Raw genomic sequence first — 25553 nt, 5'->3', positions numbered from 1 at the left:
TAGACCCAAATGACTTAATTTCAGTTAAGATTATTAGAAGACCCCACGATCTGCTTGAGATCCTCCTAACTGCATCTTCTAGATATGGTCTAATGTCTCACTGAACTTGGCCATCCACTGGGTTCTGCTGGGCAGGATATCCAGTTAAAGATGTGATGCGAGGCTCTCACTTCCTGGCCTGTAAACTGCATTTGTCACAACCCCTTTCTCCATTAACCTGACCTGGAGATCAGCCCTGAAGTGGCTCCTTTGCTATGTCAGCCATAACCTGAAGCAGGCAACCACACCAATGAGAGATGAGTGCCTCTGATTTTCTCCTGCCTCAGAGAAATGGATAAGGGACTCTACCATTTTTCTATAAAATTCAAAATCAACAATTAAAAAGTATCGCTTTTTTATTTTATTATTTTCTCAGGGCTGCGTCCAAAAAGGACTCTGCGGCTGGTGCTCTGGACTGCAGAAGAACAAGGTGGAATTGGTGCCTTCCAGTATTATCAGTTACACAAGGTAAAAACCCAGCCATGGATTGCTAAGCATTTGTAAATAATCACTCTCATTGTCCACTTAAGACTTTCAATAATACTTTCTGGTCAACTAGCACTAGCAAACACCCTTGTATGAGCCTTCTCCCTCTAGCTCTGTGAGTGAGAATGCACTGGTAAACTGATGCTGCTGTGGTGAGGAGCTGAGAGCTTTTCTAGATTTTCTTTTTCTACATCACAATCTGTGGCCAAAGAAAAATTCCAACTGCCATGCTGTCATTTTCTTAAAGTCTTCCTAGTTCTGCTGTATTCATGGATGTCAGAGAAATAGTTATAGGCAAACATTTCCTCTCCCCACTGAGGCCACCCCCATACCTCAAAGCCCCCTGTACTCCCAGAAGCCTTGGCATTTGAAAGCTAGGTTCTGAGGCCTTGAGTCAGCCAAGAGCATTTCCATGATGGTGGTGGAAAAGGCAGCAGCCACAGGCCTCTCACCGGGGAATGTGGAGGACAGCTTGGTTTGACACCAGCTATCATTACACAAGTGTGAAGCTTGAAGCAGAGAGTTATTGTGGATGGTCATGATTAGAAATATAAGACTACTTGGAAGAGAGGGGATGGAGACATTAATATCAAGAGCTAACTTTAAGACAGCAAAATATACAAGCTCAGAAATATTCTAGATCAAGCCAAATGTTAGTTCAAAGAGAAACTCCAAAATCAATGGGCGTATGCTGCCAAGCAGTGGTGGTTGGGCAGAGAGGAGCATCTGGTCTACCACTCTGCTGGATGGTTTCCTCTGAATGTCCAGATTAGAAGAAACAGATAGTGTAAGCTTAAATTACCCAAATCAAAGAAAAGTTTCTTTTGTGAATTGTGTGTATGTTATTTTTGACCTTTTTATTTCTTTCAAAGTCAGTGTATATTACTCTATTTCAGTTTGTTAGAGTATAATGAGTTCAAAGTCATAAATTTGGTCATTGAATACAATTATTTACTATACAAAGGACAACTTATGTCCTATGCCCTACTCTGTTACCACTTTAGTTCTTTTGGCCTCAAGTGATCCTGGGGATAACATAATTCAAGACAAATGTCCTGTGTTTGGTAGGTCAGTAACATCATCTTCTATATGTTCTGGTAGACAACAACATCATATAAGGGTTGCTCTAGATTCAGCAACATTCAATCAATGCTTTCTGAGCATGCACTCTGTTCCCTAGACTATGTTATACATTAGCGTTAGCAGCAAAAAAAGATCTACCCTAACCTCACAAAGCCTGCATTCTAAAGGACACTGACCATTAACTTCAATTATAAGGTGTTAAGTCTTTCTAAGAAAGATTTTGGAGTTCCTCTTTGAACTAACGTTTCACTTGACCTAGAGTTTCTGAGCTTGTATATTTTGTTGTCTCAACATTTGCTCTTGATATTAATCTCCCCATTCCCCCTTTTCCATGTGGTCTTGTATTTCTAATCAAGATTATCCACAACAACTTTCCTGTTTTAATCTTCACACTTGTGTAATGATAGCTGGTGTCAAGAAGTTTAGAAAGAAAGAAATTTAGTGGTCAGTGTCTTTCTAAGGAAGACTTAACATCTTGTAATTTCTTTTGGGGGAAGAAATTACTTCTAAGCTGAGACCTGAAGACTAAATGGAAGTAAGCTGAGGAAAGGAGAGAGAGGGAGGCGGTGGATACTGTACCTTGGCAGAGGGACCTGTGTGTGCAAAGGCAGGAGATAAGACAGAGCAAAGCACACTGGAGAAATAGAAAGGAATCAGAGTGACTGGTGCATAGAATGCAAGATGCACAGCACTAAGAGGGTGGAACAGAGGTAAACAAAAGCCTAAACAAAAAGAACATATGAATCATGTTTAGAAGTGTAGACTTTATCCTCAAGGCAAGAGAGTAACTTATTTTTTAAGAAGTTTTAAAATTCATACATCTTATACTTTATAAAAAAAAAAACAGAATAGTTAAAAGAACTGTTCTCAACCTCTTTTATTTTCTGTAATATACTCCAAGAAAACATTTGGATTTTAATTATAATTGATCTGGCTAAAAATTTTTATCACCACTGAAATTTCTAGGATGTGAAATAAGAAGGTTTATTTCTCTATATCGTGAGTTTCACTGTAGCCTATTAAAGCACATGGATGAAGTTGGAAATGCCTAAAATTCTGAGGTTGGCACAAATACACACACTCAAACGACATGCAGTCACATAAACAGAACTGGTTTATCTTCACAGCATCCAGGCTGCCTTCATACAAATGTATGTATGTATGGCTAGTCTGCATTGCATTTTCAGAGAGAGAAAGGAGAAATTCCAGAAAGGGAAACCACAGGCTTTGTGTTTTATGGTAACTCTTTATCTCACCTTTAAAAAGACATTGTGCATGTTTTACATGATACAGCCAATTTCGAAGGACTTATTCTGGATTCTTCTGATTAGCTTATTGATATTGACATTATCAAGAATATAATCATTTCAGAGGTGGCTGAGTTTAACTTAAAAGTTAATATAATAAGTAAGCCACAAACCACAGGGGTAAATTAGATTGTCTTTAGACTTCTCTGTGGCATTATTGAATGCCAGCAGACAGTCCAACAATATCCAGTTCACTCCAGTCACAACAGAGAGATCATCTATTCCAAATAAGGTTATACTAACTGCTGAAACAAATAAGCTGTCAAATTTCAGTGACCTAATATAACCCAGAAATATATTCCTCGCTCACTTAACATCCAATCTACAGTAGGTCTCTGCTTTATGGGTATTCAGGGATCCAAGCTGACATACCCTTTAGCAATATGGCTTTTAATATGCCTTTGAGTATTGACATCCAGCTGGCAGGCAGGGGTGAAGTAGGAGGTTTTTATGGGACAGTTCTGGAAGTGGTTGATATCATTTCTACTCACACTCCATTGGCAAGAGCTAGTCATGTAGTCCAACTTTGTGAGAGGTGAGGGCATACAGGCACTGGCTGAGCAGCCACTTCCCAACAGCAGCTCTGCACTGTAGGCTGGGAGCGTTCTATAGATACATTCTCTATCTTTGGCAGAAAGCTGACCCACTCTAGGATCTTCCTCTCACTTTGTTCTGGCTTTCCAAACACTTTAGCTGCACAAGAGGCCAACTGACCTGAGGTCTTCATCTCCCATGGTGCTCAAAGTGAGATCAGCTCTGTGAGCTGCCTAAAAGCACTCACCACCACCACTACCAGGATGCCTTTGTCTAGCAACACACAAAAAGAAAAGAAAAAGGAGTCACAGTCTTTGACCAGAAGGACCTTGCGTTTTACCTCAAAAATAGCTTTAAACTCATACATAAGAAAGTTAGTTTAACAAACCATATATAATGAAGTTTTAAATAATGTACTAAAAGTAGCTTGTGTATGGAGTATGCTGTCATTGACAAAGTGCCAAATGATGTAGGAACTGAACAGAGTAAATGGAAAGGATTTAGAAAAGGGAGAAATCACCATGCCATGGCAGTCATGAGGAAGGAGGCAACACCTAATCCTTGCAAAGAAAGTGGATTTCAGCGAGTGATCAAGAGGGGAGAGAAGGGACAGCTGCTCCCCTTCAGATGGATGATAATGGAGTCTCAAGGTCTGCCTTTGGCATTGGTGTGGGTGATACCAAATAGGATCAGAACTTTTATTGGGGGGGATCTATTTTAGGGATTATAGAAATAAAAATATGAACTTTTAAAATGACTCTGCTAGCATTTTTATGATACAGTTATGATTATTAGAGATCTATGTCAGGAATCAGAAAATTATGGCTGATGGGCCAAATCCAGCCTGCCACTTGTTTATGTACAGACTTCAAGCTAAGAAGTTTTTAATATGTTTAGTTGATTATGCTACAGTGAATGTATGTGGTCTACAAAACTTAAAATATTAACTATCTGAATCTTTACAGAAAAGGTTTACCTACTCCTGGTCTATATGAAAAAAGTCTTATCTTCACACTATTTGTATACAATAATCTCTTTATAGTTTTATATGACCTAAAATATACCTTTGTTAATTTTGTTTGGAGCCTAATATTATCCAATGTAAGTATCCTGCAGGAAGATAATATTGTAATGATAGAAACTTGCATGCACAATCCTTTCTTTGCAGTCTTATCTGGCAGAGTTTAATAATAAAGTTGGCTAAGCCTACATGGCACTAGCTATGGAGAAACAATATGTAGATTAATATTTCTTCTTTTTGTTTTTCTGAATGTATTATTTCTTCCCTCTCAGAAAACCTTTTCGACAACAAAAATTCTACAAAAGCTAATTAATGTTTGTGGAATAATGAATTATTAATATTCCTTATTCTTATTCCTTATCCTTTTCTCAGTAAATATATCTTTGTTTACACTTTACTCTAATATAGGCAGAAAATATAAAATAGTGATTTTAAATTATGTGGTAAAATTTATTGCTGAACTAATTTTCAAAATTGTATTTAGATGAATAGATACTTTTACTTCATAATTGTGCTTTCTTATGACACATCAGCTCAATTATTATAATAAGTGCTAGAACTTACTAAATTCACTAATAATTTATTAAATTTGAAATATATAAGGCGATTTGTAGCTTGTGTATGCATTTTGAAATTCATGTGCAACTTTATTATAATGTCTAAAACATTTCAAAGAAACAAACTTTGGCTCAAAAATGGTCTAGAAGCATTTTAGTAGCAGTTACTAAGTAAATAACTCAAGAAGGAAGTATTGAATATTTCACTATGTTACTATTTACTAGAATAGAAATCATTCCTGAGATCCATCCAGCATGCCTCTAATAGTTCATAGCAGAAAGTCCCATGAAAGATTTATCTTCTTTAAAAAAATGTAAATTCACATGTTTTGATAAGTTTTAAGATTTCCTATCCTTGTTTTAAAGTCCTTTTCATCATCTCTTTGACTTTCTTCTCATTAGCACATAAGCTTGAGAACTACTTATATGAATAGTATATTGTTTGTGCTTTCTTTAGAAGCTTCTTTTAGAAGTTACTCATTTTTCTTGCTATTTTATTGAAGTTTAATTAGCATTTGGTAAATGTACAGATCTTAAGTACACAGCAAAATATATTTAGAAAATGTATACCCCTATGTAATTATCCCCCAGATCAAGATATAGAGCAATCCTATTATCCTAGTAAGTTTCCTTATATCCCCTTCAAATCAACCTCCGACTCTTCCAAATACAACTACTATGCTCTGTACCTTCAGACTGGTTATATCTGTTCTTGAACTTCATATAAATGGAACTATACAGTGCATAATCCTGACTCTGATGTCATTCACTAAACAGTATGGTTTTACAGTTTATCCATGTTGTTGCATCAACAGTAGTTTGTCCCTTTCTATTTTTTTTGTTTGTTTGTTTGTTTTTCAAAACAAAGTCTCACTCTGTTGCCAGGCTGGAGTACAGTGACACAATCTTGGCCCACTTGAAACCACCTCCCAGGTTGAGACTGCAGGTGTGTGCTACCATACCCAGCTAATTTTTGTATTTTTAGTAGAGACAGGGTTTTGCCATGTTGGTCAGGATGGTCAAGATCTCTTGACCTCATGATCCCCTCGCCTCAGCCCCCAAAATGCTGGGATTACAGGTGTGAGCCACCGTGCCCTGCCATCCCTTTCTATTACTGAGTAGTTTTCTACTGTGTGAATATACCGTAGTCTCTTTATTCTCCAGGACGAATGAAGCATGAGTATTCTGTTGATGAACGTTTGGGTTGTTTCCAGTTTTAGTTATTATAAATAAAGTTACTGTGAACATTTTTGTACAAATCTCTCAGTGGACATATGCATTTATTTTCTTTTCCAGGAGTATAATTGCTGGGTCATATGATAGGCGATGTTTAACTTACCACAAACTGCCAAAGAGGTGGGAAGTTGTATCATTTTACATTCCCACCAGCAACATGTGAGAGTCCTAGTTGCTCCCCGTCTTTCCCAGTATGCAATATCCTCAGTCTTTTTATTTTTAGCCATTCTTATAGGTGTTACATTTTTTTTTTTTTTTTTTTGAGACAGAGTTTCACTCTTGTTACCCAGGCTGGAGTGCAATGGTGCAATCTCGGCTCACGGCAACCTCCATCTCCTGAGTTCAGGCAATTCTCCTGCCTCAGTCTCCTGAGTAGCTGGGATTACAGGCATGTACCACCATGCCCAGCTAATTTTTTGTATTTTTAGTAGAGACAGGTTTTCACCATGTTGACCAAGATGGTCTGGATCTCTTGACCTTGTGATCCACCTGCCTCGGCCTCCCAAAGTGCTGGGATTACAGAGGTGTTACGTTTTTATATTTTTCAAAGTACAGTTTGAAGAGTTACAAGAAAAGTCCTGACTCCACTTTTAATGGTCACTATCCTTTTGCCCTCCCTGTTTCTTGCCTGAAGACTATCTTCAGTCTGCTGTTCTGCTTTATGATTTAAGGGAGACCAAAGGCCTCTTTATCCTGCATGAGGTTTGTGGCACTGTTCATGGTTGGAGGGGCCTTATTTCAAGGCTTTAAAGAAGCACCTTCAATTTAGAGAAATAAAGAGCAGGACGTAGAAATGCCATCTGGCTCATAACCACTGCCGACTCCAGGAACACACTCTGGGTGCTATTGAAACTCAACTGGAGCCAAAAGGGAAGGATGATCCCAAAGGGCATGAGGAGGAAGATTCCTCTTATGCCCAGAAAAGAAGTTATTCTAGGGAGAGAGTAAAATTCCAGAATAACGTAAAACAAAGAATAACATAAAATTCCTTTATGTGTTTCTTTATTGATAAATTATATTTTTTGAAAAATATGAACTCTGTTGGTTAAATTCAGCTTGCATTAGCTTAAAAGGAAACTTACCACATAGAAAAGCATATTATTGTGCTCTACTGAATAAGAGTTTATTTATAGGAGTGGAATTTGACTTTGAAATTTGAAAATATTATAGATGATTTTATTGAATTTTCAAATCCGTGAGTAAAGTGAGTGTCATCCAGATATTATATGCCTAATCTGCTTTTCATGGGAATAATGTTGCTCTCTTCTCTTCTCTTGGAAGGAGGACAGGATGTTATTTCTCATGTCCTGAAATGGACAAAGGAGAAAAAAAAACATCTAGGGTCAACTGGATTTCTGGCATTTTAAAATCTTTTCCATTTTAAGAAAAAATATGATCTGGCATAATTATAATGAGTAAGATAATCTGGCCTTGAGAAAGCCTCATTAAACAAAATAATCAAATAAAATAGATTGATATGTCTTATTCGGTCATGAAAAATATTTTAACCTTTTCCTGATTTATTGCACAAACTTATGACAATGGAATTACAGGGATAATGAACACTGTTATGTTCTGGTAGTCATTAATAAGGGCAATATTTTAAATAGGCTTTATTAAATGAGGGATGAGATGATACATGAATTTATCTGAACTCTAGCCAATCTAAAACAGAAAAAGCAAAATCGAATATTTTGTCAAATTTCCTGTCCCATTCTAGTAAGGAACAAAAATTCCTCTTTATGTATAGAAATATACAAAAATGTTAGCTTCTTTTAGCAGGGACATTCTTACTAGCTTCCCAACCTGCATTAGGTTTCATGTTTCACTCTAAAATAAAAGAATATATTAGAAATGTTTTGAGACTTCTTCATGCTATCTTGGCAAATGTGTTTCTTTGGCATTTTTATTTTACCAACTCTATTTTCTCTACATGATGTTAATTTAGATAGAGTGACATGGCTAGAGTAAGGGTATTGTACTCGTGTTTAGCTCTGGTTATAAAAAATAACAGAGCTGATGTACTCATTCAGCATAATTGTGTCTGGACTATGTCTCCAGCACAGCATTTCTTATATCTTTAATGTTCTGAGCAGTATAGACATACTAATCAGAGGTCATTGTCTCAATCATTATTGCTGGGCCTTTATGCATCCTGTGTTTTTCTTTCAGTGCATAGCTATTGCATTAGTCTGTCAAGCACATTACAAAATTGGTTTAATTTCATTTGTCTCAGTGTGTTCGTGGTCTGGAGCCCTTGTAGTTCCTATATTCACATAATTTATACTGCACACCTGGGAGCTTTTAAGGGTCTTACTAGAATTTGTGGATTTTATTTATGTAAAACAAAAAGGAAAGGATTGCTGAGTACACGCTTGTAATCCCAGCACCCTGGGAGGCCGAGGGGGCAGATCACCTGAAGTCGGGAGTTCGAGACCAGCCTGACAACATGAAGAAACCTCAACTCTACTAAAACTACAAAATACAAAATTAGTTGGGCATGGTGGCGCATGCTTGTAATCCCAGCTATTCGGGAGGCTGAGGCAGGAGAATCACTTGAACCTGGGAGGTGGAGATTGCAGTGAGCTGAGATGGCATCACTGCACTCCAGCTTGGGCAAGAAGAGCAAAATTCCATCTCATAAAAAAAAAAAAAAAAGGAAAGGACTGTCTGAATTTGCTTTCTCCTGTGTAGAATTCCATTATGACTATGGGGCTTCTGAATCTTATGTATGTATAAAAATTATATATCAAGGTGTGTCAGTCAGGCAGAGCTATCAAAATATGCCCTTTGATACTGGAGGAATCATATACCACCTTGCACATAAACATGAGTAGATTTCAATTCATCTCTTTCCTATGTTGCTCTTTAGAAGGGATCATTGGTCATTAGAGAAATGCAAACCGAAACCACATTGAGATACCATCTCATGCCAGTTAGAATGGTGATCAGTAAAAAATCTGGAAGCAACAGATGCTGGAGAGGATGTGGAAAAATAGAAACACTTTTACACTGTTGGTGGGAGTATAAATTAGTTCAACCATTGTAGATGACAGTGTGGCGATTCCTCAAGGACCTAGAATAGAAATTCCATTTGACCCAGCAATCCCATTACTGGGTATATATCCAAAGGATTATAAATCATTCTCTAATAAAGACACATGCACACAAATGTTCATTGAGGGACTGTTTACAATAGCAAAGACCTGGAACCAACCCAAATACCCATCAATGATAGACTGGGCAAAGAAAATGTGGCACATATATACCATGGAATACTATGCAGCCATAAAAAATGATGAGTTCATGTCTTTTGTAGGGACATGGATGAATCCGGAAACCATCATTCTCAGCAAACTTACACAAGAACAGAAAATCAAACACCACATGTTCTCACTCATAGGTGGGTGTTGAATAATGAGAACACATGGACACAGGGAGGGGGAGCATCACACACTGGGGTCTGTTGTGGGGGGGACTAGGGGAGGAACAGCTGGGGTTAGGGAGGTTGGGGAGGGATAACATGGGGAGAAATGCCAGATATAAGTGACAAGGGGAAGGAGGCAGCAAACCACATTGCCATGTATGTACCTATGCAACAATCCTGCATGATCTTCACATGTACCCCAGAACCTAAAGTACAATTAAATATATATATATATTATATATATATATATAATATATATATATATACACACACACATATGTGTGTGTGAAGGGATCCTTCTTAACTGGCTTTTATTATGTTTTTCTATATAAGAGAAAATAAATAGTTTAAAGTAAAAAGACTATAACAACTAGAATGGAAATTTTTTATGTTTCTAGGAGAGCAAGACCTTGCCTACCATTCTGAGTTTTTTTTTTAATTAAACGCCTTATGGTTTCAGATCATAGTGTAGTTTGGCTTGAGTGTTGGTTTTAGCCCAGTACTTCTAAAGAAAAATATCCCAAGTTATCTGCTACCATTACTAACCCAAGTAAAACAATTGCCTTTTAAAGTTACTCCTAAGAATGTTGTACCAAAATGCTAAAGTTTCTTGTCAATTATTTGACTGGCATTTATTCTCCCCTCCTGAAACCATGAAGAAGGGCTTCAGCTTGAATCCAGTCTGTTTTACCAGCTTACAGAAGAGTGCCTTCTGGCACAAATAGTTTCTGCCTCAATGCACCCCTGCTCCTAACCAGGTCATGACCTGTCCCAGAAGGACCTATAGCGTATCTAGTGCATGAACTTCCTGAGGAAACCAAGTTGGCACAGTAGGATGCACGAATCTGAACTGAGGCATCATGCCTTGGGCTCACACATGGACTGTCAGAGCCTTTGGAACTAAATTATCTCATTACATGTACTTGGGCCTTACTAAGTTACAGAGTCAGCAAATCACTTTTCAATCACTAGCACTATTTTAATTTGCCTGAAGTTGTCTCCTGCCCTTTTGCTTTCTAAATCAGGATTGGCAATTTTTATTTTATTTTTTTAAAGAACCAGATAGTAAAGATTTTAGGACTACAGGTCACATGGTTTCTCTACTCAACTCTGCCATTGTAGGCAGTCATAGGCAATACTAGACAAATGAGCATAGCTGTGTTCCAACAAAACTGAGTATTTACAAAAAAACAAAAAAGGCAGGTCAGATATTTTATTGACACGCTTTCTAATCTGTTACAAGGCAGAAGTTTAGAAAGCTTTCTTCTGAAGCCTTTTCTTATGTCACGGTCACAGATTTTAGTGAAAGAGATTTGTAGCACACAGTGTAATTCTGACGTTTAGAAATTGCGTCTTGGTAGGCTAACATTAGGACTGTTTGTAGGCTTAGCATTTACGAGGTTGCAGATGTTTCCCTGTAGGTATTTGGCCAACAGAACATGCCATCACCAGATTGGTCTAGTGCCTCAGTTATATCCCACTGGGCCACACAACAGGAATAACTACCTTATTGGAGGAAGAGGTTAACATACTTCCCCAGTATTTCTTAAAGCAAAAACAGAACCCTTTACTAAGATAGCTAAATGTGTGCTTGAAAATACATTTTAAAGTATATCTATTTTAAATGTTTACACATATAGATGGGTCTTCTAGAGAAATGAACATTCCAATACATTTTGGCAATTTCACTGTTTAATCACATACTAGATTTGTCCGTTGGTTTGCTTACATTATTTCTTTTTTAAACCCGAATTATTTTCGGGTAGAGAGGCTCTTCCCAACTGACCCAAAGATCATTAGGTATTTGGATATTCAGTAGCCTTTCTGAAAGTTCATCTTCTACTTCTGGTTACTGTGGTTTCTTTGCTTCCATGACACTAACACAGAAACATTGAGAATGGTCTCTCTAAGACAGCATGGGCAGAAATACTGGCAGGGCTGTTTTCAAGGCCAATGCCAGGAAGCGGCTCCTGTCTGGTGCATCCACTTTGTACTTTGAGAAGCAGTGTCCAGAAGCCAGGATGGGCGGTACCCAAACTATGTTACTTTAAGGACTGAAGATGAGGCAGGGAACTGAGCTCCAGAATTGTTAGACATAGTTGTGAGTGCAAACGGAGAGCTTTTGTCTTTCTTTCTGGTACTAATCTTACTGATCATTCCTAAGTGTATTAACACCCAAATCCTGTGGTGTCTTAAAGTTACCACATGTGCCCTGAGAGGCTGGCCTTGGCCTCGCTTTCTGATTTCCTTATCAGTTGGGGCACATCTTTATTTCCTGCTGACTTACTTATGTGTGTAAAAAACACAATGGCATACTTTCTTTTCTTGCTAAGCAAAAGATCAGAATTTTATTTTTGTTTTTCAGAAGACCTCCCTCTTGTGTAGTCTCATCAAATGCTTGTCCTACATTTGTATTTATTCATTCTAGAAGCTGAGGTTGCCCCTAGCAACCAGCAGTTTGTCTAAACTGTTTTGGTTTCAGGATTCTCTTAAAGTAGAGTTTCTCAAAATCCATTTCTAAAGAGCTTTTATACCCCACACAGCAAAATATGTATAAACAACAATTCAAATTTAGAGAGCTTAACGAGGCCTTTCAACAAAGGTTTAAAGTGGTTTAATCACATAAGTTATTTAAGATTAAACAGAATTTCTGTTACTAGTTACAACAGGAGTGTAATTTGCTTTTACAGATTCCTATAGTTTTGTTTAATAAAACTCATCCAATCAGATGCACTTCCTTCCCTGTGAAATCAGAGGCAGTGCCATACTTGCAAATGTGTTTCAAGCAACTCTCCAGGTAGTAACTGAGGGCTGGGAGAACGCATGGCATCCATCCACCCTCACAGCCATAGCAGGATGATTTTTTTCCCCTCCAAAGTTCTGGAAAATGCTGTATTTTACCTCACAGAGCCAAATGAGAGGAAATCAAACTGTTTTGTCATTTGAATTAGGAAAGGTTAAAGGGCAAGGAACATAATAGTAGACAGAAAAGTGCTTTATGAAAATTGCCCATTTTTTCCATGTAAGGGAAAGTAATTTGTTCTTTTTATTAGATCTGAAAATTCAGTACTAGAGATTTTTTTTGATAGATTTACAGAGAGAAAAGAAACCATCAAGAATTTTGAAAGGTTGCATTTCCCAAACAAATATGTAACAAGTTCTTACCATTTGCAAGATGGCATTCTAATCTCTTGCATCTATGTGATCATTTATAAATTACGCTTTCATAGACATCGTGTCATTGATGGTAGTGATGACATCACTTGGTGGTTGCCAGATCATGTTCTGTTTTTCCTATTTCATACATGAAGAAACAGAGGCTCAAAGAAGTGAGGAATGTATGCAAGGTTGCACAGCACAGCTCATAAGGTACAGGGCCTCAACTATGACTTCAGTCATGACTTCTGTGACCATGTACTTCTCTGTCACCATCTTAAACGTAGATATCTACTAATTTGTCATGAACTGAAGGACATACACACTAGTATATTTAGTATAATCAGTAACATATGAATAGATGAAAGGAGAAGTTGCTTCAAGGTGCTTAGTTTAAGACACATGGAGCATGGTATCAATTCTATACAATGGCCAAAGGATATTGTGTAACCATGCAGATGTCAGTTGTCACTAGTAATTCTCAATGTTTTATATTCACACGTCCTTGGTATAAAAATAAATATTTGTATTTTTTCATGAAGTTAACTCTATAAATCCTGCTAAAATGAGTTTTAAAAAATAACCAACAACACTTCATTCATCAGTGTAATTTAGTTTGGGGCATTTTCAAGGTAAAGTTTTAGCTAAACAATTCAGAAAAATTAAAAAGCCCAAAGAGATCTTTTAATGATATGAAAAACTCTTTCAAATAATAATAAGTGTTAAAATCATTTCACTATTCAAAGTACTGCCTCCAGAGCAGAGGCAACCTTCAATATCACCCTAGGACATTTCCTGCTGCCTTCATCTTCAAATAAAAGTGAGAATAGAACCTTAACCTTTGAGAGATTGAAATAATGTATGAATGTGTGTTTACATCTCTTTCCCACATGTATAGAGCTTAGATGCTTTATACATGAAGACCCTCCAAAAACCAAGTCCAGTCTTCTTCTCAGGATAACCATTTCTAATATACCAAGGACAGGGATACACCAGAATGGACCCCTACCTGTGCTGTATTTAAGGATCTCCAAGGATAGAAATTGTACATGTGTTAGTATTTTTTAACACTATCAGACAACGAGACTATCCCTGGTCAGGTCCACTTAGTGATTTCTTAATTGAAAGATACAATTTAGAAGATTGGAGGAGCAATTATAAAAGAAAGTAGCTGTAGGTCTCCAAAAGTTAAAGTTTCTTAATCCCACTTCCTTAGTAGTTCTTGCATGAAAACACTAAGGAAGGATAAATGAATTGGGAGATGGGATGAATTCTGAATTGCAAAAGAGAAATTTAAACATTATTTGCAAACTAATAATTTAACACTTGTTTGTTTTTGTTTTTATTTTTTAAAAAGTAGACTAATTTATTCTTGTTCAGAAGATAAAATTATTTGTAACCTTTAACATGTTCTTTTCTTCATAGATGATAACTCAGTTTGTTAGTACTTTCTTCCCCAAACTGTTTCTGGAATGTATTGGAAAACTGCACCTGCCAGAATGAATTGGTGTTTGTTCTTAAGTGAAAGGTGGCTGTGATCAGGAGCTGCCCCTCTTAGAGAGCTCAGCCTGCCAAAGTCTAATATAACAGAGGTGGAAAGGAAAATGAGAATGAAAGACATATTTAAAAAATTAACAAATTATTGGTGCCTAAGGCATGAAGCCCATTGGTTTCCAAAGAATTTGGCAGAAAGATTTCTATTTTCTCATCTTGTAGGCAATTACCTCAATATGGCACACTTTTGTGATTGCTCTCATTAAAAGGCTCTATTTAAACATCTTTTTCTGAATCACCAAGATAAGAATGGAGCAAATGAAGGGAAGAAAAAATACTCACTTGTACACAAATCTGCTACCTTCAATTTTCTGAAATTGTAGTTAATACCTAATTATACTGGCATTTCTATTGTACAAAAGTGTTGAGAATGCAAATATAATTTCTTGGCTAATTATTTCATTATATGGAAGTGGTATGTATGAAGTAATAAATTAGTATCATCTTTATAAGAACCAGCAATTGTGGACTTTAATATTGAAATTTTCAAGTGGAATGAAGTGCCTTTCTCTTATGACTACTCTGATTAGGTGAAAAATGCCTTTTAAATTTATGCGTATAATATACTTCCTTCTTTTAGCAAATATTTTACTATTAAAATAGGAGAGCCATATTTATATGACTAAATTATTACTGACAAGGAGACCCAAAGGATGTCAAAGGGCAAATCTGCCAGCAGCTGTGACAGTCTGGCTTGTATCTCTTTCTTTCTTTCTTTCTTTTTTTATTATACTTTAAGTTCTGGGATACAAGTGCAGAACCTTCAGGTCTGTTACATAGATATACATGTGCCATGGTGGTTTGCTGTACCCATCAACCTGTCATCTACATTAGATATTTCTCCTAACGCTGTCCCTCCACAAGCTCCAGTGTGTGATGTTCCCCTCCCCATGTCCATGTGTTCTCATTGTCCAACTTATGAGTGTGAATATGTGGTGTTTGGTTTTCTGTTCCTGCGTTAGTTTGCTGAGAGTGATGGTTTCCAGATTCATCCACGTCCCTGCAAAGGACATGAACTCATTCTTTTTTATGGCTGCATAGGTATTTTATGGTGTATATGTGCCATATTTTCTTTATCCAGTCTATCATTGATGGGCATTTGGGTTGGTTCCAAATCTTTGCTATCGTGAACAGTACCACAGTAAGCATACATGTGCATGTGTCTTTATAGTAGAATGATTTATAATCCTTTGGGTATGTACCCAATAATGGGACTGCTGGGTCAAATGGTAGTTCTAATTCTAGATCCTTGAGGAATTTCCACACTGTCTTCCACAATGGTTGAGCTAATTTACACTCCCACCAACAGTGTAAAAGCATTCCTATTTCTCCACATCCTTTTCAGCATCTGTTGTTTCCTGACTTTTTAGTGATTGCCATTCTAACTGGCATGAGATGGTATCTCAGTGTGGTTTTGATTTGTATTTCTTTAATGACTTGTGATGATTAGCTTTTTTTCACACGTTTATTGGCCACATAAATGTCTTCTTTTGAGAAATGTCTGTTCATATCCTTCTTCCACTTTTTCATGAGGTCGTTTTTTTTTCTTGTAATTTTTTTTTTTTTAGTTGGAGTCTTGTTCTTGCTGCCCAGGCTGGAGTTCAATGGAGCAATCTTGGCTCACTGCAACCTCTGCCTCCTGGGTTCAAGCATTCTCCTGCCTCAGCCTCCCGAGTAGCTGAGATTACAGGTGTGCACCGCCACACCCAACTAATTTTGTATTATTAGTAGAGATGGCTTTTCTCCATGTTGGACAGGCTGGTCTTGAACTCCCAACCTCAGGTGATCTGCCCACCTTGGCCTCCCAAAAGGCTGGGATTACAGGGATGAGCCACTGCACCCAGCCTTTTTCTTGTAAATTTTTATAAGTTCCTTGTAGATTTTGGATATTAGCCCTTTGTCAGATGAATAGATTGTAAAAATTTTCTCCCATTCTGTTGGTTGCCTGTTCAATCTGATGATAATTTCTTGCTGTGCAGAAGCTCTTTAGTTTAATTAGATCCCATTTGTCAATTTTGGCTTTTGTCACCATTGCTTCTGATGTTTTAGTCATGAAGTCTTTTCCCATGCCTATATCCTGAATGATATTGCCTAGGTTTTCTTCTAAGGTTTTTATGGTTTTAGGTCTTATGTTTAAATCTGTCATTCATCTGGAGTTAATTTTTATACAAGTTGTAAAGAAGGGGTTCAGTTTCAGTTTTCTGCATATGGCTAGCCAGTTTTCCCAACACCATTCATTAAATGGGGAATCCTTTCCCCATTGCTTGTTTTTGTCAAATTTTTCAAAGAACAGATGGTTGTAGATGCGTGGCATTATTTCTGAGGCCTCTGTTTTGTTCCACTGGTCTATATCTCTATTTTGGTACTAGTACCATGCTGTTTTGATTACTGTAGCCTTGTAGTATAGTTTGAAGTCAGATAATGTGATGCTTGCAGCTTTGTTCTTTTTGCTTAGGATTGTCTTGGCTGTACAGGCTCTATTTTGTTTCCATAGGAAATTTAAAGTAGTTTTTTCTAATTCTGTGAAGAAAGTATCACACCGAATGAGCAAAAGCTGGAAGTCTTCCCTTTGAAAACTGGCACAAGACAAGGATGCCCATGGTATTGGAAGTCCTGGCCAGGGCAATCAAGAGAAAGAAATAAAGGGTATTCATATAGGAAAAGATGGAGTCAAATTGTCTCTGTTTGCAGATGACATGATTGTATACTTAGAAAATGCCATTGTCTCAACCCAAAATCTGCTTAAGCTGATAAGCAACTTTAGCAAAGTCCCTGGATACAAAATCAATGTGCAAAAATCACAAGCATTCCTATACACTGATAGTAGACAGAGAGCAAAATCATGTGTGAACTCCCATTCACAATTGCTACAAAGAGAATAAAATACTTAGGAATACAACTTACAAGGGGTGTGAAGGACCTCTTCAAGGAGAACTGCAAACTACTGCTCAGGGAATTAAGAGAGGGCACAAACAAATGGAAAATCATTCCATGCTCATGGATAGGAAGAATCAATATCATGAAATGGCTATACTGCCCAATGTGCCTCTCTTCTTAAACATAGTTCAAAGTAATCAGATTATGAATAACAGTGAAATAAACTCACTTTTACTTTTAAAATACAACCACCATTAACAGCTCACCAGTTACAAGAATAGAATGTCAAATAATTGTATTCTCAAATTTAGACTAGAAAATAGTAGAACTTGAGGACAGGGAGTGGAAACTCAATAGTGACATATTGAGATGGGTTAAAGGTATTCAGTTCTCCATTTCTTTGATTTAAGTATTGTCAATTGTTGGCAGTATAATTAAATTTAATACAGATTTTCAGGAAAAATGAAACTACATTAAATGTACAGTTTGTTTAAAACTGGCAATATCATACAATGCCCAAAACATTTGTTTTTAGAATCAATCTATGTCTAAAGTGTCTTCAATCCAGAGTCTTCAGATGTCTTTGAACCCTTTGGTCATTAGCAGTGAAGCATTGACATTAGGGTGCCAGGCTGCTTTGTGTCACCTATGCTCCTTGTTTTGAAAGGTGCTAAAGATGCACCCTTGTGGTTGACAGCCTATTACAAGGCATACTGAATACATCTTTCTTCTGTACTTTCAATTTGGCTAAGTTTTTTATACTTTATTTTTAATTTTAATATTTCTATAAGCCATATAGCTTTTCCTAAAACTCTAAGGAAGCTTTGGGCAAACTGCTCAGTACCTGAGTGGGAGACCTCCCTAATTCATGGCTGGTTACACCAGTCTTTGTTAACCTTGAACATTCCAGAGTCTATTCTGAAGATTTGGCAATTTCTATTGCTTTTCATTGTTTTGCCTTACACATGAGAATCAATCTTTTGTGTACATCAAAATATAATGAAGAATTTTAGTCAATAATTAGGGACTCTAATATAAAATTTAATTGTCTGTGTTGATACCAGTGTAAATAAGTATAAAATGCATTACCCAGGGCCCTTTCTGTGTGACGAAGTTTGTATATGGACAAACAATGACAAGGAATATATGAATACAATACAATGAATATGTTTGTTTCTTTGCCTAGAATTTGACAAGTTTCTTATGAAATTCCTCAATAACAAGATACATTCCAATTTCCAAAATGTTAAAAAAGGAGAAGACTCTGATTCTTACATTTGGGTAATATGGTATTTTATCTATTGAATTTTATAGTGGCAGAAATAGGAGATACAAAAAAATAAGAAAAATAAGCCAGGCGTGGTAGCACATACCTGTAGTCCCAGCTACTTGGGATTGCATGAGCCCAGGATCTGTGATCAGCCTGAGCAACATAGGAAGACCCCACTTCAAAAAAAATCAGAAAAAATGTACTTAGGTACCCTTTTTGTTCCTGATTTGCTTGAGAGTCCAGCTTCTACCCATTGTCCTGACATAATCATTAATATCCTCTTTCACTCTCAAAAGTGTCCTGGCATACGTAGCAACTTAAATAATGGTTATTATACTTATTAGTCACTTTTGTTGATAATAACAATGCCTCAAGAGGACAGAATAGCTTGGTATATTATATCCTTTTGAATAAATATATTAAATTTGTATAATCCTCAGAACAGCCCTATTAAATATTTTCTTCCTTTTTTGATAAGGATATGAAGTTCAGTAAGATTAATGGTAATCAGGGTCATTTAGCTATTATGTGACAGAACCAGTACTCCAACCCACATGTCCAGGGCAAATTAATTCCATTGAGTTTAATAATAATAACACTGGCTTGGGAGTTTTCCAAGATGGCGCGGTAGGAACAACTCAGGATTGCAGCTCTCATTGAAGGCACAGAGGGTGAGTCCTAGCTGCCTTTCCAGACGGATTTTTGTTGCCCACAGAATGGGGAAATTCCCAGGTGTAGGAGAGACAGGGGAAGCCAGCACAGCCCTCCCGGCTAGCGCGGGCCGTTTCGGCCAGGGCCACAGCGCAGCGGCACCCCACACAAAACGCGCTGATCTGAGTGCCCTGTTAAACCAGCAATCTGAGATTTGGGAGGGCAGATTAGCATATCCATCTGATTAAACGGGACTTGGACAGTGAGCCAGACAAGGAGATTCCCGGGAAGCAACATTTGAGCTGGTGCAGTGGGCCCCTGCACAGGAAATCACACAGATCCTGGTGCCCTACCAGCAGGTGACTAAAACACCTGGGAGAGAGTCAACTGTTCAACTTAAAAAAAAAAAGAGGGAGAAAGGACTCTGAGTCAGGGAGCCAGGTGATCAGGCTCGGCAGGTCCCACCCCCACAGGAACAAACAAAACCGTGATTGGAAACTCTAGGGGTTGAGAGTTTCACCGCAGGCACAGCTGAATCCAGGATGGTGCAGCTCCATGGGGGAGGGGCGTCCGCCACTACCAAGGCATTCCACCCTACTGAGATACACACCCATTGCTGACACAGCCTGCCGTTGCCAAGGCAACCCGCCACAACAGAGAGACTCCGCCAACAGGCGGATCCCACAACGGCAAGGCAGAGCCCACAGGCAACAGGGCAGAGCCCAGGACGGCAGGGCAGAGTACACAGCAGCAGGGCGAAGCCCACAGCAGCAGGGCAGAGCCCACTGCAGCAGGGACTGGAGTGGACCTCAGCAGTCGTACAGCAGAAGGGCTAGACTGTTAGAAGGAAAACGAAGTAACAGAAATACTTTAGCATCAACAATCTGGGCATACACTCAGAGACCCAATCGAAGAGCCAGCAACTACTCAGATGACAGGTGTATAAATCCAAAATGATGAGAAGAAACCAGCACAAAAAGGAGGAAGACGCCCGAAACCAAAACACCTCGACTCCTACAGAGGACCAAAACTCCTCACCAGCAAGGGAACAAAGCTGGACGGAGAGTAAGTGTGACGAAATGATGGAATCACACTTCAGAAGGTGAATAATGAGAAACTTCTGTGAGCTAAAAGAACATGTTCTAAATCAATGCAAAGAAACTAAGAACCTTGAAAAAAGATTTGAAAAAATGTTCGAGGAAATGATACCAAGAATGGACAACTTAGAGAGGAATACGAATGAATTGAAGGAGCTGAAAAACACAACACGGGAACTTCGCAAAGCATGCACAAGTTTCAACAGCCGAATTGACCAAGCAGAAGAAAGAATATCAGAAGTCGAAGACCAACTCAATGAAATTAAACAAGAAACCAAGATTAGAGAAAAAAGTGCAAAAAGGAATGAGCAAAGTCTCCAAGAAATGTGGGACTATGTGAAGAGACCTAACCTAACGTTTGATAGGTATACCAAAATGTGATGAAGAGAATGAATCCAAGCTGGAAAATACTCTTCAGGATATTATCCAGGAAATTTTCCCCCACCTAGCAAGATAGGCCAATATTAAAGTCCAGGAAATTCAGAGAACACCACAAAGATATTCCACAAGTAGAGCAACCCAAGGCACATAATCGTCAGATTCACCAGGGTTGAAATGAAGGAGAAAATACTAAGGGCAGCCAGAGAGAAAGGTCGGGTCACCCACAAAGGGAAGCCCATCAGACTCACAGCAGATCTCTCAGCAGAAACGCTACAAGCCAGAAGAGAATGGGGGCCAATATTCAACATCCTTAAAGAAAAGAACTTTCAACCCAGAATTTCATATCCAGCCAAACTGAGCTTCATAAGTGAAGGAAAAATAAAACCTTTTGCAAACAAGCAAGTATTCAGAGATTTTGTCACCACCGGGCCTGCTTTACAAGAGCTCCTGAAAGAGGCACTACACATATAAAGGAACACCCAGTACCAGCCATTCTAAAAACATACCAAATGCTAAAGAGCATCAACAAAAAGAAGAATCTGCATCAACTAACAGGCAAAACAGCCAGCTAGCATCAAAATGGCAGTATCAAATACACACATAACAATATTAACCCTAATGAAAATGGGCTAAATGCACCAATCAAAAGACACAGACTGGCAAAATGGATAAAAATCCAAAACCCATCAGTGTGCTATATCCAGGAAACCCATCTCACATGCAAGGATACACAAAGGCTCAAAATAAAGGGATGGAGGAAGATTTACCAAGCAAATGGAGAGCAAAAAAAAAGCAGGAGTTGCAATTCTCGTCTCTGATAAAATAGACATTAAACCAACAAATATCAAAAGAGACAAAGAAGGTCATTACATAATGGTAAAAGGATCGATACAACAAGAAGAGCTAAAGATCCTAAATATATATGGCCCCAATACAGGAGCACTCAAATATATCAGGCAAGTTCTTAACAACTTATAAAGAGACCTAGACTCCCACACAATAATAGTGGGAGACTTTAACACTCCACTGTCAATACTAGACTGATCACCCAGACAGAAAGTTAACAAGGATATCCAGGGCTTGAACTCAGACCTGGAACAAGCAACCCTGATAGACATTTACAGAACTCTCCACCCCAGATCCAAAGAATATACATTCTTCTCACCACCACATCACACCTATGCTAAACTTAACCACATAATAGGAAGTAAAACACTCCTCAGCAAATGCAAAACAACTGACATAATAACAAACAGTCTCTCAGACCATAGTGCAATCAAGTTAGAACTCAGAATTCAGAAACTAACTCAGAACTGCACAGCGTCATGGAAACTGAACAACTGGCTCTTGAATGTTGATTGGGTAAAGAATGAAATGAAGGCAGAAATAAAGAAGTTCTTCTAAACCAACGAGAGTGAAGACACAACATACCAGAATCTCTGGGACACTTTTAAGCAGTCTCTAGAGGAAAATATATAACAATAAGTGCCCACATGAGAAAAGTGGAGAGATTCAAAATTGACACCCTATCATCAAAATTGAAAGAGCTAGAGGAGCAAGATCAAAAAAACTCAAAACCCAGCAGAAGACAAGAAATAACTAAGATCAGAGCAGAACTGAAGGAGATAGAGACACGAAAAACCCTTAAAAAAATTAATAAATCCAAGAGCTGGTTTTCTGAAATGATCAACAAAATAGACAGACCACTAGCCAGACTGATAAAAAAGAGAAGAGAGAACAAACAAATAGATGCAATAAAAGGGGAAATCACCACAGATTCCACAGAAATTCAAACCATCATCAGAGAATACTACAAACAACTCTATGCACATAAACTAGTAAACCTGGAAGAAATGGATAAATTCCTGGACATTTGTGTGCTCCCAAGTGTAAACCAGGAGGAAGCTGAAACTATGAGTATACCAATAACAAGGTCTGAAGTCGAGGCAGCAATTAAGAGCCTACCACACACAAAAAAGCCCAGGTCCAGATGGGTTCACAGCCGAATTCTACCAGACACACGAAGAGGAGCTGGTACCATTTCTTCTGAAACTATTCCAAATAATCCAAAAATCGGGAATCCTTCCCAAATCATTTTATGAGACCAACATCATCCTAATACCGAAACCTGGCAGAGACTCAACAAGAAAAGAAAACTTCAGGCCAATATCCATGATGAACATAGATGCAAAAATCTTCAATAAAATACTGGCAAACCGATTGCAACGGCACATCAAAAAACTTATCCATCATGATCAAGTAGGATTCATCCTGGGGATGCAAGCCTGGTTCAACATACACAAGTCTATAAACATAATTCACCACATAAACAGAACCAAAAGCAAAAACCACATGATTATCTCAATTGATGCAGAGAAGGCATTTGACAAAATTCAACAGCCCTTTATGCTAAAAACCCTCAATAAACTCGGTATTGATGGAATGTATCCCGAAGTAATAAAAGCTATTTACAACAAACCAATAGCCAATATCATACTGAATGGACAAAAACTGGAAGCATTCCCTTTGAAATCCAGCACTAGACAAGGATGCCCTCTCTCACCACTCCTATTCAATATAGTACTGGAAGTTCTAGCCAGAGCAATTAGGCAAGAAAAAGAAATAAAGGGTATTCAAATAGGAAAGGAGGAAGCCAAATTGTCTCTATTTGCAGAGGACATGATAGTATATCTAGAAGACCCCATCGTCTCAGCCCAAAAACTCCTAAAACTGATAAGCAACTTCAGCAAAGTCTCAGGATATAAAATCAATGTGCAAAAATTACAAGCATTCCTCTACACCAATAACAGACTTAAAGGGAGCCAAATCAAGAACGAACTGCCATTCACAATTGATACAAAACAATAAAATACCTAGGAATACAACTGACAAAGAATGTAAGGGACCTCTTGAAGGAAAACTACAAACCACTGCTCAACGAAATAAGAGAGGACACAAACAGATGGAGAAACATTCCATGTTCATGGTTAGGAAGAATCAATATCGTGAAAATGGCTATACTGCCCAAAGTAATTTACAGAATCAATGCTATCCCCATCAAGCTACCATTGACTTTCTTCACAGAACTGGAAAAAACCACCATGAACTTCATATGGAACCAAAAGAGAGCCCGCATAGCCAAGTCAATTCTCAGCAAAAAGAACACAGCAGGAGCCATCACACTTCTGGACTCTAACTATACTACAAGGCTACAGTAATCAAAACAGCATGGTACTGGTACCAAAACAGAGATATAGACCAGTGGAGCAGAACAGAGGCATTGGAGGCAACACAACATATCTACAACCATACAATCTTTGATAAACCTGACAAAAACAAGCAATGGGGAAAGGATTCCCTGTTTAACAAATGGTGTTGGGAAAACTGGCTAGCCATGTGCAGAAAGCAGAAACTGGACCCCTTCCTGACACCTTACACTAAAATTAACTCCAGATGGATTAAAGACTTAAACATAAGACCTGGCACCATAAAAACCCTAGAAGAAAATCTGGGCAAAACCATTCAGGACATAGGAGTAGGCAAAAACTTCATGACCAAAACACCAAAAGCATTGGCAACAAAAGCCAAAATAGACAAATGGGACCTAATCAAACTCCAGAGCTTCTGCATGGCAAAAGAAACAGTCACTGGAGTGAATTGGCAACCAACAGAATGGGAAAAAATTTTTGCAGTTTACCCATCTGACAAAGGGCTGATATCCAGAATTTACAAAGAACTCAAACAGATTTACAGGAAAAAAACAAACGAGCCCATTCAAAAATGGGCAAAGGATATGAACAGACACTTTACAAAAGAAGACATACATGAGGCCAACAAACATATGAAAAAATGCTCATCATCACTGGTCATTAGAGAGATGCAAATCAAAACCACATTGAGATACCATCTCACGCCAGTTAGAATGGCGATCATTAAAAAATCTGGAGACAAAAGATGCTGGAGAGGATGTGGAGGAATAGGAACACTTTTACACTGCTGGTGGGAGTGTAAATTAGTTCAACCATTGTGGAAGACAGTGGGGTGATTCCTCAAGGCCTTAGAAATAGAAATTCCATTTGACCCAGCAATCCCATTACTGGGTATATATCCAAAGGCCTATAAATCATTCTACTATAAGGACACATGCACACGAATGTTCATTGCAGCACTGTTTACAATAGCAAAGACCTGGAACCAACCCAGAAGCCCATTGATGATAGACTGGACTGGGAAAATGTGGCACATATACACCATGGAATACTGTGCAGCAATCAAAAATGATGAGTTCGCATCCTTTGTAGGGAGATAGATGAATCTGGAGAACCTCATTCTCAGCAAACTGACACAAGAACAGAAAATGAAATACCGCATATTCTCACTCATAGGCGGGTGAGGAACAGTGAGAACACATGGACACAGGGAAGAGAGTACTACACATTGGGGTCTGTTGGGGGGAATTGGGAGGGACAGCGGTGAGGGGGGAAACTGAGGTGGGATAGCCTGGCGAGAAATGCCAAATGTGGGTGAAGGGCAGGAAGGCGGCAAAACACACTGCCATGTGTGTACCTATGCAACTATTTTGCACGTTCTGCACATGTACCCCAAAACCTAAAATGCAATTAAAAAATAATAATAATAATAACATTGTGAATGATTATCATCATCACTGTTATTACCTTACTAACAACGCTACCATTTGTCCAACAGAGGTTCTTGATCATTGCCGTGCCATGGACCACTTTAGCAATCTGGTGAAACCAGATTTTCGAATGCATAAAATAAAATGCATAGTATTACAAGGCTATGAATTTTATTAAAATATAGTTACTGGGCGGGGCGCGGTGGCTCAAGCCTGTAATCCCAGCACTTTGGGAGGC

At 38.2% G+C, this 25553-nt stretch overlaps 1 protein-coding gene across 4 annotated transcripts in view; it reads left to right on the top strand.

Annotated features, from left to right (window-relative positions):
- CPQ (carboxypeptidase Q) overlaps window positions 1–25553 on the top strand; it is a 557221-nt gene that overhangs the window by 407849 nt on the left and 123819 nt on the right. For all 4 annotated transcript variants that reach the window (XM_035276584.3, XM_078352659.1, XM_078352658.1 and 1 more), the window contains one exon: window positions 416–507. In XM_035276584.3, the coding sequence (XP_035132475.3) occupies window positions 416–507 (92 nt within the window). The remainder of the gene's footprint in view (window positions 1–415; window positions 508–25553) is intronic.

This window comes from Callithrix jacchus, chromosome 16 (assembly GCF_049354715.1).
Source record: "Callithrix jacchus isolate 240 chromosome 16, calJac240_pri, whole genome shotgun sequence".
In the NCBI taxonomy this organism is placed as follows: Eukaryota; Metazoa; Chordata; class Mammalia; order Primates; family Cebidae; genus Callithrix; species Callithrix jacchus.
The sequence above is the reverse complement of the archived record's forward strand: the minus strand, read 5'-3'. Positions and strand labels throughout refer to the sequence as shown.